We start from the raw sequence: 19,021 nt of genomic DNA, 5'->3' as shown, positions 1-19,021 counted from the left end.
CTGACGCCATTAAAAGGTAATTTACCACCTTCACGGTGGCAGTCTCAGTCCTATGATGGGGTCTAAAACCAGACTGAAACATTACGTATACAACAGCTTTTTACATTTTTCTTTTTGAGGAATGGGAGATTCGATATAGGCCGATTCGTTTTTTAAATTTTCCCGGGTGAAAGTTTGGCTTTTTCAAGATAGGCTTTATTACTGCCACTTTTAGTGAGTTTGGTACACATCCAGTGGATGGGGATCGATTTATTATGTTCAACATAGGAGGCCCAAGCACAGGAAGTAGCTCTTTCAGTAGTTTAGTTGGAATAGGGTCCAGTATGCAGCTTAACGGTTTAGAGGCCATGACTATTTTCATGAATGTGTCAAGAGATACTGGATTAAAAACCCTGAGTATCTTTATTGATTTTAGGTCCTGGCAGTTCTGTGCAGACTCAGGAAAACAGCTTTGGAGAAAAATGCAGACTCAAAGAGGAGTCCGTCATTTGTTTTCTAATGACCATGAAGTTCATGAATTTATCACTGCTGTCATGAAAGCTATCCTCTCGTTGAATGCTGCTTTTTAGTTAGCTAATATACATTCTGGATACGTTCTTATTCTCCTCAATTAAGTTGGAAAAATTTGTTAATCGAGCAGCAGTGAGGACTCCTCGATATTGCACGGTATTGTCTTTCCAAACAAGTCAGAAGACTTCCAGTTTGGTGCCGCGCCATTTCCGTTCCAATTTTCTGGAAGCCTGCTTCAGGGCTCGAGTATTTTCTATATACCAGGGAGCAATTTTTTGTGACAAATGTGTTTTGTTTTTAGGGTTGCGACTGCATCTACGGTATTGTGCAAGGTTACATTTAGATCCTTAGGTGGTTAACCAATTTTTGTACTCTGACATCCTTAGGTAGGTGGAGGGAGTCTGGAAGGGCATCTAGGAATCTTTGGTTGCCCTAGAATTTATAGCACTGCTTTTGATGATCTTTGGTTGGGGTATGAGCAGTTTATTTGTCGCAATTGCAAACATAAGATGGTGGTCCTATCATGACACAAGTTTAAGATGTTAATAATTCAAAAAGGAGTAGGCAGAGAATGGTTGTGGAAAGGCAAAAGGTCAAAACCAGTTCAGAGTCCAGGAGGTCAAGGCAGGCAGGTACAGAGTCCAGAACAGGTAGGGGTCAAAACCAGGAGGACTAGAAAAAGGAGAACCGCAAAGGCATGAGAACAAGGGAAAAACCACTGGTTGACTTGGAACATACAAGACAAACTGGCACAGAGAGACAGGAAACACATGGATAAATACACTGGCGAAAACAAGCGACACCTGGAGGGGGTGGAGACAACAACGAGGACAGGTGAAACAGATCAGGGTGTGACAGATCCGATAGTCCAGGATTATGAGAAAAAAACATTTAGATCCACAATATTTATTCAATAGGACAAAACTAGATCCAGGGTATGACTGTGACAATAAGCAGTGCCTTAGACCGCTGTGCAACTTGGGAGGCCCTACTGTAATACATTTTGTACATATTTGCATGAATTGAGCGTGAGATTGTGTTGCAACCAGAGGTGCCAAGTACTCTCAGGAGGCAAACAAAATGCGACCCAGTATGTACATGTGTGAAAAAAGTTGTTGGTAAGTAGCAAAATGTGATCAGTATGCCATTTTCAGTTGAGACTAAGTGTAATGTCATGGAACATCAAGACAATATTACAAAGACTATTGAACCTAATTGAATTGACAACCACACAGTCACTGAAGTGATACAAATGGACACTTGATAATGAATTGATGTTACTATTTTTTTCATCTGTATTTGATGTTATTGTAGACTGTGGTTTATAACAGTTAAATCGAGTCATGATCATTTGTCTTATGTGGGCTGAACTAAAATATTACGTTACTTGTTTGATGCTCGAGTGGATATTTTTAACCATGTTCTCATAGCGCTATTAACATTCTCAGTATTCCAAAAAGGGTAAAAACCCTTGAATGAGCAAACGGGGTCCTTTGCACTCTGAAATTTGGCTCAAGAATAGTAGCATTGCGTCATTCAGTAGCTCGTTGTACTTTGGTAGTTCCTCAAACTTTTCCCGACAAAAGACTTAAACGATTACTGCGCCGCTGGCATTCTGGGCCCATAGGATACTCCCACCATCTAGGAATTTGGGACTTTCCTTCCATATAAGGACTTTTTGATGTCAATCACAATCTAGAGAAAGGAAAAGGTGGAGCCTAAAAAATCGTATAAACGTTTTTTTATTGGTTGCAAGATAATTTCTTAAAAGGAAGTGTTTAGTTTACTCTGGAGTTAACTGGAAGAGAAAGGAAAGGAAACTGATACAAAAGTATCCATACGAAAAACAAAGTACTCCTTTTATAATCATGTCTGGCTCATCATTTAACAGAGGTCCTGCCTATGGGTTTTCTGCTGAAGTCAAAAGCAAGGTAAGTGTTCACGGAGTCGAGTTAAGTGCGAATTAATCACTTGCCTTGTGGTATACTGATATAGTGAGGTATATTATAGAATAATTGTTTTATTTATAGAAAAAATATGTATGCCTAGGTATTTTAGGCTACATAGGCTATGATTTGAAAAGGTATTGACATGGAACGGGCAATGACTTTTTGGAATGACCTAAATAAAGCGCAGGTCTTATCAACAATTACACAAGTTTTACCAACTCCGCGCTATGCATATACTTCTGGAAAATATTGTTCATTGATATGATAGAATGATAATACACACATCTGTAAGTTGGTTTAGTTTTGGGAAGCGCTTAAAAAGCATGTGCGTTTCCCATGATATTGGCAATGTGGCAAGTTGAAATATGCGATCCCATTAGCTTACATAGTGAAACTGGTCAGTACTCTATAGAGTTGTATGTCTTTCATTCATCCATGTCCCTGAGTTTGATATGACCCATCCAGAGGTCACACTGTCCTATCGTGATTGCAACTCCTGCGCTGCGGTGGATTGGGGCCTTGGTGAACGGCAATTGTTTTGCGCTCTGCGCCGACGCGATGCGTGCTTAGACAAATTACTCCACAAAACAGTCCAAATAGAAATATATTCTCATTCATAACATATGCATATTCAAAAGTTAACTTTAACAGACAGTGCCTGTGTCCTCCATCCAGAACATCAATATCACAACCAGGATGTAACCTACGCCCCCCTCAAGCCAAATATAACTGTTCTATCCCACATGTACTGTAAAAAGCAAAAACAATTGGGGCAACCTTTGTTCCTGTCCATTTTTATTTTATTGTGTAGGCCTAATCTTGTTATACTTTTGCAGTGTAATAGGATACATATATTTTTTAAAACTCTGCAAAAGCCCCAAGATCTGGCTCTTTTTTAAAAAATATATTGTGTCAATGGAGAAGACTAATATAATACAAATTTCTCCTTTGTCTTTCATAAACGACTAACTTCACCCATCATGTTCCAAGTTATGTTGTACAAAAGAATACTCAGGTCCCCACACTGCTACCATAATCCACCTTGGACTCTACAAGGTGTCGCATGCATTCCACAGGGATGCTGGCCCATGTTGACTCCAATGCTTGCCACATTTGTGTCACGTTGTTTGGATGTGCTTTGGGTGGTGGACCATTCTTGATACACACGGGAGACTTGAGCGCGATTAAACCCAGCAGTGTTGCAGTTCTTGATACAATTTGTTGCACCTACTACCATACCCGTTCAAAGGCACTTAAATATTTTATCTTGCCCATTCACCGTCTAAATGGCACACATACACAATCCCTCTCTATCCTGTCTCTTCCCCCTTCATCTACACTGATTTGAACTGAATTGAACAAGTGACGACATCAATAAGAGATCATATCTTTCACCTGGTCAATCTGTCACAGAAAGAACAATGTTTCTTAATATTTTGTACACTGTACATGCATTATAGTATCTGTCCTGGGTGAGGGATCCCATTCCTCCAGTTTACCATTGGCCATTGGAACACAATGTACTGGTAGCCAAGTGGATATAAATCTTTCCCGCCATTGATTCAATGTGTTATTCAATTAGTTTTGGTTAACCCAGACCAAACAAGCACCGCTGGCCACCAATTGTGTGTAATTATTTTTGAAGTATGCATTGCAGATAAATACCAGTGGAAACAGTCATGTAAAATAAAGTGTAACCAACATGTTACCTACACATGTTTTGGTTGTGCCATCCTTTTCCAAGACTTTCGGTGAAACTTAAAGGCTTCCTATAATGAACGTTTAACCCCCCCCCCCCCCCCCCCCCTTCCAGATTGCCGGAAAGTATGACCCTCAGAGAGAGGATGAGCTAAGGGTCTGGATCGAGGATGTGACGGGATGTGTTATTGGGGAGGACTTCCAGAAAGGCCTGAAAAATGGTGTCATCCTGTGCGAGTAAGCTTATAAATGGGGCCAGCATCCATCATCATCATCATCCTATTTGTAATGTCACCCTAACCATAATATGTAAGATAAGGCTTTATTGATTCACATTGTATTGTTCTGCCAGTGCAGTTAACCGAAGACAACACAAATCATAAACATTCAGCTAGCTACAGCATAATAAACCAAATGATTACAATCCATGAATGTCCTGACTGTCCTCATAGTTGTCGGCTTTATTGTACTGTACACAGTAATGATTATCCTCTACAGGCTATTTTTATCCTCTGATTCCTTCGGTTGCCTATGAGGTACTGAAGTCTAAGTCAGCAAGCTCTCTCTTCCTCCTCTAGACTGATCAACAAACTTCAACCTGGCTCTGTGAAAAAGATCAACTCGTCCACCATGAATTGGCATCAGGTGAGCAGCTTGGATTGTTCTCTCTACATTAGACTTGCCAGTACATCAACAGACTTGTACTGTACTTTGCCAGGTGGTTTTACAGTTAGAGAATACATCTGAGCTGTTGTGCTGACCAAGCCTGTTTTTTTTACTAACATAAAAGCAGAGGTAGATTACTATTATTAGAGGTGCAACTTTCTCTGGACCAGAGACTGTACTGAAGTAGGACATGGGTTAGAATGAAGGAATAAGGTCCGGGGGGAGCTGGTGTTTGGCCAATATACCACGGCTAAGGGCTGTTCTTATGTAGGACGCAGCGCAAGAGTACCTGGATACAGCCATTAGCTGGGGTATATTGGCCATATACCACAAACCCCCGAGGTGCCTTATTGCTATTAGAAACTGATTACCAATGTAATTAGAGCAGTAAAAATAAACGTTTTGTCATACTCTTGGAATACGGTCTGATATACCTCGTCTGTCAGCCAATCAGCATTCAGTGTTTGAACCACCCAGTTTATAATGTGGAATACAGTGAGAACTCTGTGTGCAAGAGATATCCGTCTAGCAAAGAATTAAGAAATGTAGTCATGATAACCACTTTATGGCTATGACGTTCCAAAGTTATTGAGAAGCTCTTTACTCATCTTGTCCTCTTATGCGCTTTTCTGTTTCAAGCTGGAGAACATCACTAACTTCATCAAATCCATCCAAACGTACGGCCTGAAGCCCCATGATATCTTTGAGGCCAATGACCTCTTTGAGAGTGGGAACATGACCCAGGTCCAGAGCACCCTGTTGTCTCTCGCTGGCACGGTAAGACTTTCACTATTAAAAACTTTTGAAACTCTATTTTTCTTAATTATTTTTTAGCTTGCACCCCTAATGAGAATAACAACTTCTGTATTTTATTTTAGCCGACGCTTCGGTAATTTCCACTTGCATGAATCGTTTAATATTGTACAGATTAAATGGCTGACCTTGCAGTAATGCTCTGTACCACACGGTTTTATCTTCATAAAGATGTTCCTGAAGCGAACATAATGGTGTCCCGTCTTTATCAACATATGGTGTAGGACGTGGGATCCGAATACAACAAGCCCCTAATATTGTGTCCAGTAGTATCTTGACGCATCCAACAGTATTGTGATTTCTGTACACTTTCCCCTGCAGGCCAAGACCAAGGGCTGCCAGTCCCGAGTGGACATTGGGGTGAAGTACGCAGACAAACAGGAGAGACTATTCGACGAGGAGAAGATGAAGGCCGGACATTGTGTCATTGGACTGCAGGTCTGAGGGCATGGTCGTGGGAAGATATTTAGGGCTGGGTGTACAGGGGGGATTGTAGTTTTCTACTCATTCTTTGCCGTTTTCCCTTTAATAACCGATATGTCTCATTCTGCAGATGGGGACGAATAAGTGTGCCAGCCAGGCGGGCATGAATGCATACGGCACCAGGAGGCACCTTTACGACCCCAAGGCTCAAATCCTGCCCCCCATGGACAACTCTACCATCAGTCTGCAAATGGGCACCAACAAGGGGGCCAGTCAGGTAAAATAAAAGTTCTCACTCCATCATCTCACCATGTCTTAAAACTGAATCAAGGTATCAATATTGTCAATGGGGGAACTAACTGCTTCAGTAGACTTTGGCTATTTCTAATGGATTCTTGTTTATTCAGATGAGTACAAATATTTTAATTCACTGCTAACTAATTCAACTTTCCCTTCCTCTACTCTTCAGGCTGGCATGACAGCTCCAGGAACCCGCCGCGCCATATACGACCAGAAGCTGGGCACAGACAACTGTGACAACAGCACCATGTCGCTGCAGATGGGCTCCAATGCTGGCGCCAACCAGAGCGGGCAGAACTTTGGCCTGGGTCGTCAGATCTACGACGCCAAGTACTGCCCCAAGAATGAGGAGGAGCAGAACGGGGCCAGGGCCGACTACCAAGACGAGGGTTACCAAGAATACAAAGATGACACGGTGCCGGTGTACCAAGAAGAGGGGACGGATTATTAAAAGTGGGTTGTGCTTGTTGAAGATAGTAGAAACCTCAATGAAGGCGTTATCAGTTATTCATTACATAGGATTTTCCACCTTTTGGGTGATCTCCTTCTGGTATTGGACAATAGTTCCCTGTTACCCTCATGAATTACTGGTTAGGAGCAATATACACATCTCACATGTACTATATATTAGTGTGTGTGTGTGTGTGTGTGTATATATATATATATATATATATATATATATATATATATATATATATATATATGTGTGTGTATATATAAATATATATGTGTGTATATATGTTAAAATGGCTATACTTATGTGTTTTTAAAGTGCAACTGCTAAAGCCAGTGCTTGTCTGAGCTGTGATTAGCTTTTTTTCCTCACAGGGGAAACTGGCAAGGGGGCTTTGGCACTTTACAAAATTCCCTATCTTAATGTAAGTAGGTAGATTTCAAAGGGATGGCATTTATGCCAAGTATTTTCATATACAAATATTGCCTAGAATTCATCTAAAATGGGATTAAAAATCATCTGTGTTGAGACGGAAAAAGAAAGCTCTTAAACTTTCATCGAAATGTAGATTTAAAAAAAATATATATATATATATTATAATAATAATTCAGTTCAAAAAATGGTTGTTCCAAAGTTGGAATTTACCCATCCTTGTATTTATATGGCTAAAAGTAATATTGTTAATGTAAACTATTTACATTTCCTTAACTGATGCGAATAATAATGTGAATTTGTTTAACTGTTTGTATCCATTCAGTACTTTTACTTGGTAATATAAAAGATGATGTTTTGTGGTATCTGTTGAGAATGAGAAAATAATGTCTTTAATGAGACAGTGGTTTGTTCACACATCTCCCATTCTGTTAACTTTTTATGTATGCTGAGTACTGATCATATAATTAAAATATATTTGTTTAGGAGGAAATATTTATTTTGTTTGCATAATCAGAACTGGAGCCAAGGTTGTTTTCTTTGGGTTAGAGTATTTTGGAAAAAAAAAAAACTTTCAGGCTTTCAACATTCCAAGCTGGATACTGGATTAATTTTGTCACGTGTCTTCATTGTTTAATGTTTTACTGGATTCACTGATGACTGAAAAGAGGACCAGACTTATTTTGAACTCTAACATTCAAAGTGATTATTTTTATATTTCTGTTTAAAAATGTTTTTTAAACGTTTTTTCTTTACCTAGACTGAAGGAAAATTAGCTTTTACTACCTTTGGTATTATATACATTTCTTGTGCTCTGCTTCGGGTCCATCTTTTCAATATAAATGAAAACATCTGTTAACGTTTGGAAGTGTGTGCATGACTAAAGTGAAATAAAGATGGACATTGAATACCAACCAGATTGTTACAATTAAAGAGTGTCTCATTAGTTACATGTTTAGCATAACTTGTGCTAGGATCATTAGTTCATGTGGCTTTAGTTAGGGCATTATCTAGCATAAGCAATATTGTCTAAACCATGTCTGCGTACCATAGCCGGACATACTAATTTCATGGTATGTGAAAAATGCAGTGCTGTGGGGTTTCAGTCATTTGGGTCTCCTAAGGGAATAGAGAAGTATTTGAGCTAAAACACAGCGCCCTCGAACAACCCTAGTGCAGCTAGATATCTGATTGACAAAGGCACTGCGTTGGTAGCCCTTGCTCTGCTTGACTAGCAGTTGGTGCAGATTTACAAATCAGTTGAAGCTGCACATGTGTTGACACCGCAGCAACTGGGAGCACTAGAATACTTTCCAGGTGGTGGGCCAATGAAAATATCAAGATATATGACTGTGAAGTTATTCTCAACAACTTTAAATGACATTGGCTGGTTCAATGCATGTGACCTTGTTGCCAGCTGTACAATCCTTTTGGACAGCCCCTTATATGAATATCTAGCCGCAGTATCTGTCTTTTTATTGAATATAAGAACTGACAATCACTTTTGTCTTCTGCATGTCTGTAGTTCCTTATCCAGGTCTTTTATCATTATGTAAAATAATGCACAGGTTATAATCTCATACAATAAAACATAAGTAAATCAATTTTTTTTAAACGCAACTAAACATAATCCATATTCTTGTTAATAGGTTGTTAGGATGAGCAGAGACGGATGGCGTGTCTATTTCCTCAGACCCAGTTCATCATGCATTAGGTCACCTGTAGGTTATACAACAACAAAGCAGGTAGGATTAACTAAACCGGTTTCAAGTGCAGTACGTTTTCGGTAAACGCACTCACTGCCTATTGTGCCTAGAGCTGTAAGGCCCCTTGGTTCTGGTCAGGGAGAAGAGCACAGCTTTGGCACCCAGGGCCTTGGTGTCGGCAGTGCCAAGCAGCAGGGTAAGGACTCCTCTACTGAAACGTACCCCACAAGAGTAGTCATGTCACTGTGGTAGTGTTATAACTGTGCAATAGAGTACCATATTGAGAGAGGGCCCCCTTGTGGATGTTTAATTTTCTAAAATAGCTGATCCGCTTTTTAAACATTTGACTTGAATGGCACCTGACCACATCTTGTCACTTCTCTCTCTCTTCAACATCTCACTCGGATAATCACCCAAAGTCATACTAAACTTGATTGGAAACCTGATACAAGCACAGTCGGGAATATTTACTGTTATTGTACATGGGCTTTGAGTGTGTGCCTGTTTGTCCCACAGAGCTTGCTGCTGCCTAGGACCTTTGGGCTGACGTGCTGTGTGGTGGAGATGATGCACACAGCACTTCGTTACGACATGGACAGGTTCAGGGTGTTGTTCAGAGCCAGCCCAAGACAAGCAGACATCATTATAGTAGCTGGGACCCTCACTAACAAAATGGCACCTGATAATTCTATGTAACAAAAAATGTCCTCCTCCAAAGGGTTGAATGGAAACTGTGAGCATATTTGGATTCATTCCTTGTGGATGTCTTGACCACAATATCAGTTCCTTGTGTTGTCCTTGTTCTGAGTGGCCTGTATTCTCTCTCTTACCTTTTCGAACAGGTATATGGCTAAATGCTAGAACCTAGATATGTGATTTCAATGTTTGATTAAACCCATCATGTGTTTTTCTTCTTCTCACATGCATCATGTCTGACGGTCACACTTCCGTGTTAAACATTACGTTTAGTATCTCACAGAAGCTTGTGGTTTGTTAGCACTAACCTTGTCCTTGCATTCCACTAAATATAACCCATAGTTCAGTATGTTCTGACCACATAAGTGTTCCTCTCTCGGTTTGAGTTGTGACGTTCTCTTTAAGCATGATGCTGCACCACTGCAGAAGGTCATGTGTTGCTCAGTTGTCATGGTTGAGATTTTCTGTAACATTCGATCCTGTGAAAGTTACCACAACTTCGGTGCTGACCCAGTACAAAACCAAGAAAGGGAAAGCTACTGTTGTTCAAATCAGCACTGACTGATTACTCTTATGCAGGATATGACCGCATTGTTCCAGTAGACATATACACTATATATACAAAAGTATGTGGACACCCCTTCAAATTAGTGGATTTCAGCCACACCCGTTAATGACAGGTGTATAATATCGAGCACACAGCCATGCAATCTCCATAGACAAACATTGGAAGTAGAATGGCCTTACTGAAGAGCTCTGTGACTTTCAACGTGGCACCGTTTAACTAGTCAGTTCGAAACATTTCAACCTTGCTAGAGCTACCCCGGTCAACTATAAGTACTGTTATAGTGAAGTGGAAATGTCTAGGAGCAACAATGACTCAACCCCAAAGTGGTAGGCCACACAAGCTCACAGAACGAGACCGCCAAATGGAAAATCACAGCGAATAAAAATCTTCTGTCCACGGTTGCAACACTCACTACCGAGTTCCAAATTGCCTCTGGAAGCAACATCTGCACAATAACTGTTCGTCGGGAGCTTCATGAAATGGGTTTTCATGGCCGAGCAGCCGCACACAAGCCTAAGATCACCATGTGCAATTCCAAGTGTCGGCTGGAGTGGTGTAAAGCTCACCGCCATTGGACTCTGGAGCAGTGGAAACACGTTCTCTGGAGTGATGAATCACGATTCATCATCTGTCAGTCTGACGGACAAATCTGGGTACAAAGCGAGGTCCATACAGAAATAGTTTGTCGAGATCGGTGTGGAAGAACTTGACTGGCCTGCACAGAGCCCTGACCTCAACACCATCGAACATCTTTGGGATGAATTGGAACGCCGACTGCGAGCCAGGCCTAATCGCCAAACATCAGTGCCCAACCTCACTAATGCTCTTGTGGCTGAATGGATGCAAGTCCCCACAACAATGTTCGAAGATCTAGCCTTCCCAGAAGAGTGAAGGCTGTTGTATCAGCAAAGGGGGGACCAACTCCATATTGATGCCCATGATTTGGAATGAGAAGTTCGACAAGCAGGTGTCCACATACTTTTGCTCATGTATTGTATGTATCAGGTACAGAGAGTTGATACAGGTATTGACTCTCTTGTTCTTGTTGCTAGGCTATCCTGCCACAGCAGAAGCTCTGATGTAAGGCTCATTGCGGGTAACGGAAGAAGATCAAGCAGATCCGGTACCGCAAATGAGGACCTGTTTCTACATGGTGTATTTACAGCTGATGATTGACATTATATGGTGCAGTGAAATATGCTGGAGCAAATTAGGGTTAAGTGCCTTGCTCAAGGGCACGTCAACAAATGAGCCTTGTCGGCTCGGGTATTTGAACCAGTGACCTTACAGATACTATCCCAACGCTCTAACCGCTAGGCTACCTGCCTTTGTTGGTAAATAATAAAATGCTAATTTATTTTATCTCCTGCCTACATTGCATGGCAATGTATTTTTCTGTGAGGACTTTTATGGAAATGGATGGCATTTTACATTTGTCATTTAGCAGACGCTCTAATCCAGAGCGAGTTACAGTATTGAGTGCAGTACCACCACCTATCGGTTCAGTGAAAAATACAACTATTTTGTATGGCCGGAAATAGATAACCGGATGTCTCTGTGAGTCGCGCGATATTGGGACCAGCGAGAATTCGGAATGTTCTTTTCCCCGGAACATCAGGCAAGATGGTAGGTGACCAAATTTACAAGTACCCGAATATGACAATCTATGTCCATCTCAGCAAAATTATAAAACCTTCTATTTAATAAATCATATATTTCGGTTCATCACCATTTATCAATCGGTACATTGCTAAATTTTAGGATGGAACAAGATTGGCGCACCATAAAGCTTGGGATGTATGCTAATGACACAGGGTAGCCTGCAGCGCCAATGCTTTTCACCGAGTCACGTTCTCTTTTAGAGACATGAGTTCGGCACGAAATCCCGACTAACACAGTCGCTAGGAATGTTCTGAAGTATTTCACAGCAAATGCCTTGTTTAACATATAGCTGTTGTCGTTGGCCCACGATATCCACTGCGTTGAAGTAATTTGCGTTGCTTCCTAGGCGGAAGTTGAGATCAAGAAGAAGCGTACCTTCAGGAAGTTCACCTACAGAGGTGTGGACCTGGACCAGCTTCTTGACATGTCCTAGTGAGTAAACCAACCATTTCACTACTCCACCACTATATTTGTCCAAATTGGTGGTTGCATTGTGGTATGTCGGTGAAAGCTCAGCTTTTACCGTGAGTGTATCCAACATACCAATGCTAAATGAACCCCATCTTGCAGAAGGGTGAAAGTCTTGCAGTGGCACTCACTCTTTCGAAAGTTGGGTACATTTATGAATGTGCTGTGTTCCGTCATTTGTTTTCTACAGTTTGCATTTCATACAAATCATTATGTAATGAATTGGGCTTTGACTAAATATGTTCACTTAAGGCCAACCAGTTTGGGGTTAACATGTAGTACAATTAGTGAAGTAACACTGACTGGCAGTCAGGATTCATTGTAATTTTTCATTAAACTCCCCTGTAAGTCTTTAGTCTGCTATTTGAAGCTGATGTTATAATGTGCATCTGAAAATATCCCGGATGGAATTATGACCATACACCCCCCCCCCTTCCAGTGAGCAGTTAATGCAGTTGTACTGCGCCCGCCAGAGGAGGAGGCTCAACCGTGGCCTTCGCCGCAAGCAGCAGTCCCTCCTGAAGCGTCTGCGTAAGGCCAAGAAGGAGGCTCCCCCCATGGAGAAGCCTGAGGTGGTGAAGACTCACCTCAGGGACATGGTCATCCTGCCTGAGATGGTCGGTTCCATGGTCGGAGTGTACAACGGCAAGACCTTCAACCAGGTTGAAATCAAGGTGAGGTTTAGGGGAGATCGCTGGACTCACATACTCAATCATGGACACTTACTGGCAGTTGTGGCTGCTTTGTGTGATGTCTTGTCTCTACCTTCTTGCCCTTTGTGCTGTTGTCTGTGCCCAATGTTTTTGTCATGTTTTGTCCTGCCATGTTGTCTCGGTTCTCTATGTTGTGTTGTCTCTTGTCGTGATGTGTGTTTTGTCCTATATTTTTAATCCCATCCCCACAGGAGGCCTTTCGTTAGGCTGACATTGTAAATAAGAATTTGTTCTTAACTGACTTGACTAGTTTAAAGGTTTTAATATATATATATTTTTAAATACACCTAGCATGGCCGGCCTCCCCTGAGATTGTAATTGTAAAAAATGGTTTGCTTTTAGCTGGTTTCCTCACTCTTGCCCCTCAAGTGCACGTGATGAATCTACATTTCTCACCTTTTGAGACAACCCCTGATTTGTCATGTATAGTGTATTCTTCAGGTATTGTATAGTGTCAACCCACTAGAGAATGTTGTTACTATTTAGTCAAGGTTGTATTCTAGCTGAAATGTCAAGTGTTCTGATTGTCCTGCTCAACACTAACTTTGTACATTTCTCTCTCCAGCCTGAGATGTGTGGCCACTACCTGGGGGAGTTCTCCATCACCTACAAGCCAGTCAAGCACGGTCGTCCCGGTATCGGAGCGACACATTCTTCCCGTTTCATCCCACTGAAGTAGAATGGCTGTGGTCTTTGTATAAATAAAATTTGAGTCCCCACACACTTGTCTGTTGGCTTTAAATTAAAAAAGGTTTGCTTGAATTGTGACATGAGAATTTCTGTCTCCATTGGACATGGTTTGAATTACCCTAAAGGAATTTGGTTGTAAATTGCCGTACTTGAGTTTAGCAAATGCATGAAATATGTGGACTTAACTGCCCAAAGATGATTTTTAAACTCTTGGTGGTTGTGTCAAATTAATTGGATCCGGTTTGTTTAATGGGCAGCGCTGAACTGTTGGTGCCTGTGCATCAACACCAGTTTGCTGAATTTGCATAAGAATGACCGACTGTAAATGGGTAAAATGGGGTGGTCTGTTAGATGTATTTTGTATATTGTATTTTGTTCAAAGAACATGACTGCCAAACATTCACATGCGTAATCAACAACCCCCTAGCAAACTGAATTGTATAAAGGCAAAATGGGCCTTCACACATCTGCATCTACTTTTTCCAATGCAATCTTGTCGTTTACTGCTTGGGGAAACTCATGTCAATACCTATTGGAGTGCATAGAATTTATTTATAACAAGTAGTAATTCTTGTCTCATATCCAACCAAATCAAGATGTCTGGTTAGGCTTCGATCGCGTAGCATCCTATACTGCCGAAGAAGAGCCCAGGTTAAAGGTTGCTGGGTGTTCTTCGTTATCTACGTTTGCGTCTAGCCGCATTGTGATTAGCGTCATGGCAGCAACATTAAGATTTCCGTTTTTCCTAATATTGCCTTCAAAATAAAAGTCGGCGTTTTAACGCAATGTGTATGATGCGAAATCATTCTTGCCGCTTTTCATAGTGTATAATAGGGGCGGATTGGCCATCTGGCAATGACAGATGGGCTGGACCATGTTTTCGGTGGGTGGGCTGGTCGAAATTCACACAAATGAAATCAAAAAATATGTAAGAAAAAAAAAGGTGCCATGGCCGGCATTCCATGAACCTGTTAAGATTTTTTTTGTAAAGCTTTTTGTGCAATTTTTCTGTTAGAAGCTCAGCAAAAAAATAAATGTCCTCTCACTGTCAACTGTGTTTATTTTCAGCAAACTTAACATATGTAAATATTTGTATGAACATCAGATTCAGCAACTGAGACAAACTGAATACGTTCCACAGACATGTGACTAACAGAAATGGAATAATGTGTCCTTGAACAAAGGGGGGTCAAAATCAAAAGTAACAGTCAGTATCTGGTGTGGCCACCAGCTGCATTAATTACTGCAGTGCATCTCCTCATGGACTGCACCAAATTTGCCAGTTTTTGCTGTGAGATGTTACCCACTCTTCCACCAAGGCACCTGCAAGTTCCCGGACATTTCTGGGGGGAATGGCCCTTGTACTCACCCTCCGATCCAACAGGTCCCAGACGTGCTCAAAGGGATTGGGATCCGGGCTCTTCACTGGCCATGGCAGAACACTGACATGCAGGAAATCACTCACAGAATGAGCAGTATGGCTGGTAGCATTGTCATGCTGGAGGGTCATGTCAGGATGAGCTTGCAGGAAGGGTACTACATGAGGGAGGAGGATGTCTTCCCTGTAACACACAGCGTTGAGATTGCCTGCAATGACAACAAGCTCAGTCCAATTATGTTGTGACACACTGCCCCAGACCATGACGGACCCTAGACCTCCAAAATGATCCTGCTCCAGAGTACAGGCCTCGGTGTAACGCTCATTCCTTCAACGATAAACGCGAATCCGACCATCACCCCTGGTGAAACAAAACCGCGACTCGTCAGTGAAGAACACTTTTTGCCAGTTCTGTCTGGTCCAGCGACGGTGTGTTTATTTCCATAGTCGACGTTGTTGCCGGTGATGTCTGGTGAGGACCAGCCTTATATCAGGCCTACAAGCCCTCAGTCCAGCCTCTCTCAGCCTATTGCGGACAGTCTGAGCACTTATGGAGGGATTGTGCGTTCCTGGTGTAACTCAGGCAGTTGTTGTTGCCATCCTGTACCTGTCCTGCAGGTGTGATTTTCAGATGTACCGATCCTGTGCAGGTGTTGTTACACGTGGTCTGTCACTGCGAGGATGATCAGCTGTCCATCCTGTCTCCCTGTAGCACTGTCTTAGGCGTCTCACAGTATGGACATTGCAATTTATTGCCCTGGCCACATCTGCAGTCCTCATGCCTCCTTGCAGCATGCCTAAGGCATGTTCACGCAGGTGAGCAGGGACCCTGGGCATCTTTCTTTTGGTGTTTTTTACAGTCAATAGAAAGGCCTCTTTAGTGTCCTAAGTTTTCAGGACTGTGACCTTAATTGCTTACCGTATGTAAGCTGTTAGTGTCTTAACGACCGTTCCACAGGTGCATGTTCATTAATTGTTTATGGTTCATTGAACAAGCCTGGGAAAAAGTGTTTAAACCCTTTACAAGAGCAGCTTGCTCTTGTAAAGTGTTTTAGAGATTGGTGAAGTTATTTGGATTTTTATGAATTATCTTTGAAAACAGGGTCCTGAAAAAGGGACGTTTCTTTTTTTGCTGACTTTACTCATCTATAATGAGCCTTTGGCTGATCAGTTGGCAACGGCTGGTCCCCCTACCAAGATGGGCTAGTTGGGAATTCTGATAGGCTCAGCTTAGGTCACGCAAACTCACATTCAAAGTCATACCCGGCATCAGCAACAAGACCTGCTCTGTGTCTGTCATTAGACAGCCAAGATCATGGATTGTAAAAAACAGAAAGAGCACACATGTAGAAAGAGCACATTCTACATTTTCACCTCACTCAAAATGTCCTATTTTTTGGGCGGCTAAAATCATGATTTGGTCAAACAGATGATTTTTTTTTTTGCCCCCTTTTTCTTCCCAATTGTGTTCTTGTCTCATCTCTGCAACTCCTCAACGGGCTCAGGAGAAGGTCAAGTCATGCGTCCTCCGAAACATGAAATGCCAAACCGGGCGTTCTTAACTCCCGCCCGCTTAACCCGGAAGCCAGCTGCACCAATGTGTCGTTGGAGGAAACACCGTTCAACTGACAACCGAAGTCTACCTACAGGCACCAGGCTCGCCACAAGGAGTCACTAGAGCGCAATGAGCCAAGTAAAGCCCTCCTGACCAAACCCTCCCCTAACCTTGACGACGCTGGGCCAATTGTACGCCGCCCTATGGGACACCCGGTCACGGCCAGTTGTGACACAGCCTGGGATCGAACCCGGTTCCATAGTGACACCTCAACCACTCAGAAGGCCTATCCTCATGATTTGTGTAATGAAAGTTTCTGCCCAGACCCTGTGGCATCGCTGGGGCCTTCTGCTGTGATGAGCGAGCCACTCTCCTCTCTCCCCCAAGCACTCAAGAGAAAAAGGTGTTCTGATCATATAACATTTCAAAATGCAATTGTAGGAGAAACACAGCTTTGGAAGCTTCATCCACTCGTCCCTGTCGAAGAGAGGAGGGTCTCAGCTTTCTGTAGGTATAATTTATATTTCTTAACTCTCAACATTCAGCTCAGTTGCAACTATTTTACAACCAAGATATTTGATAGGCCTTTCAGATATGGAGCAGCACGTCAGCGAAATGCGCACAAGCCATTTCGAGGGCATAGGCCTGTAGGTCTCATGGGTAGTTGCCTACAACTGCAAAGTTTTTTTAGAGTTACAGTTCATATAAGGAAATCAATCAATTGAAATAAATTCAATAGGCCCTAAATAACTATGGAAATCTATGGATTTCACATGACTGGGAGTCAAAGATACATTAAAAAAAGGTAGGGGTGTGGATCAGAAAACCAGTCAGTATCTGGTGTGAACACCATTTACCTAATTCTGCACGACACATCTCCTTCACAGAGTTGATCCGGCTGTTGATTGTGGCCTGTGGAATGTTGTCCCACTCGTATTCAATGGCTGTGCGAAGTTGCTGGATATTGGCAGGAACTAGAACATGCTGTCGTACACGTCAATCCAGAGCATCCCAAACATGTCCAATGGGTGACATGTCTGCTAAGTATGTAGGCCATACAACAAACACTGGTTGACAAATGTACCTTTCAGCAGGACAATAACCTAAAACACAATGCCAAATATACACCTGAGTTGCTTACCAAGACGACATTGAATGTTCCTGAGTGACCTAGTTACAGTTTTGACTTAAGTTGGCTTAAAAATCTATGGCAAGACTTGACAGAGCTTGAAGAATTTTAAAAATAATAATGTTGCAAATATTGTTCAATACAGGTGTGCAAAGCTCTAAGAGACTTTCCGCAGACAGACTCACAGCTGTAATTGATGCCAATGGTGATTCTAACATGTATTGACTCAGGGGTTGTGAATACTTACGTTAATGAGATATTTCTGTAATAAATTCTGCAAAAAATGTCTTAAAAACATGTTTTCACTTTGTGATTATGGGTTATTGTGTTTAGATGGGTGTGGAAACTAAATCCATTTAATTCATTTTCAATTCAGGCTGTAATACTACACAATATGGAATAGATCAAGGAGTATGAGTACACTATATATGCTTAATAATTGAACTATATTTAAATATAAATATGTTATTTATTTTATATAGTGGTTGGCACCAATATCGATAATTTGATATGATATCGATACCGTTTGATATCAATATGATGAGCACGGCATGTCGTGATATTGGTTTATTCTTCCTGTTAACCTACACTATTCTGTAAAAAAAAAGCATACCCGACTGTTCCTGCACGCACAAAGCCCTCTCACAGACCTTCTAACAGGCTGCTTAGCATAGTTTAAAAAAACAAACATCAAAACAGAAACAGGCTGTACTTAATTGCCTGCTGATCAATTGTGGATGGGCTTCCCATTCTATTATACTGGTTAAATAGGTTTATACCACCAGAACACAGCTGGCCCAATGGGCAATCCACAAGCAGTTGTCTGGACTCCACTGAAACAAATGAATGTATCCTAGAGTGTGTTTGACCATTAATTTTAAATGGACACATTGTATTAAATTGGTGACTGTAGTGACTATAGCATGTTTGATATTCATTATGTTAAAATTGTAAATAAATTCGCTTTTTGTTTTGACTGAAAAGGTTACCTTATTGTGATTGTTTTTTGAGTGTTGATAGTTTAGTATGTATAGAGGCAATTACTTCAGGAACATGAATACCACCGGGTAATTCGAAGGTGCTTTTCTACAGACCGTACTGAGTACTCCCAACCACACTTTTACCTCTGCACATAGAATAGTTTATTTCTTTATAAGCCAATGTGTAATTTATAGGCCTACAGTGTATTGCATTGAGACCAATAGAATGGG

General features: G+C 41.6%; 2 protein-coding genes and 1 non-coding gene across 3 annotated transcripts; all 3 read left to right on the top strand.

The window, feature by feature from the left end:
- Window positions 1-2,228: 2,228 nt before the first annotated feature.
- LOC139386922 (calponin 2) lies at window positions 2,229-7,041 on the top strand. Its single transcript, XM_071132809.1, has 7 exons — window positions 2,229-2,441; window positions 4,273-4,394; window positions 4,736-4,802; window positions 5,463-5,600; window positions 5,958-6,074; window positions 6,190-6,336; window positions 6,529-7,041. Exons 1-7 carry the CDS (start codon window positions 2,379-2,381, stop codon window positions 6,808-6,810), a joined length of 936 nt encoding a protein of 311 aa, XP_070988910.1. The 5' UTR covers window positions 2,229-2,378; the 3' UTR covers window positions 6,811-7,041.
- Window positions 7,042-11,785: 4,744 nt separating this feature from the next.
- Window positions 11,786-13,779, top strand: LOC139386895 (ribosomal protein S15). Its single transcript, XM_071132765.1, has 4 exons — window positions 11,786-11,841; window positions 12,224-12,309; window positions 12,785-13,019; window positions 13,624-13,779. The coding sequence occupies exons 1-4, from the start codon at window positions 11,839-11,841 to the stop codon at window positions 13,735-13,737; spliced, it is 438 nt and encodes a 145-aa protein (XP_070988866.1). The 5' UTR covers window positions 11,786-11,838; the 3' UTR covers window positions 13,738-13,779.
- On the top strand, window positions 12,364-12,499 carry LOC139387631 (small nucleolar RNA SNORA35). Its single transcript, XR_011629208.1, has one exon. It is a non-coding gene; the product is annotated as a small nucleolar RNA SNORA35 (small nucleolar RNA).
- Window positions 13,780-19,021: the final 5,242 nt, after the last annotated feature.

Source organism: Oncorhynchus clarkii, chromosome 28 (genome assembly GCF_045791955.1).
Source record: "Oncorhynchus clarkii lewisi isolate Uvic-CL-2024 chromosome 28, UVic_Ocla_1.0, whole genome shotgun sequence".
In the NCBI taxonomy this organism is placed as follows: Eukaryota; Metazoa; Chordata; class Actinopteri; order Salmoniformes; family Salmonidae; genus Oncorhynchus; species Oncorhynchus clarkii.
This window is presented reverse-complemented; position numbering and strand designations above follow the sequence as displayed.

What these genes read in the sequence shown, in the direction of transcription:
- LOC139386922 (XM_071132809.1), top strand. Translation starts at nt 2,379, where the DNA reads ATGTCTGGCTCATCATTTAACAGAGGTCCTGCCTATGGGTTTTCTGCT. An exon ending in CCACCATGAATTGGCATCAG is followed by an intron (nt 4,803 to 5,462) that starts GTGAGCAGCTTG and finishes TTCTGTTTCAAG; the next exon opens with CTGGAGAACATCACTAACTT. An exon ending in TGTTGTCTCTCGCTGGCACG is followed by an intron (nt 5,601 to 5,957) that starts GTAAGACTTTCA and finishes TTTCCCCTGCAG; the next exon opens with GCCAAGACCAAGGGCTGCCA.
- LOC139386895 (XM_071132765.1), top strand. An exon ending in CAGCTTCTTGACATGTCCTA is followed by an intron (nt 12,310 to 12,784) that starts GTGAGTAAACCA and finishes CCCCCCTTCCAG; the next exon opens with TGAGCAGTTAATGCAGTTGT. An exon ending in TCAACCAGGTTGAAATCAAG is followed by an intron (nt 13,020 to 13,623) that starts GTGAGGTTTAGG and finishes TTCTCTCTCCAG; the next exon opens with CCTGAGATGTGTGGCCACTA.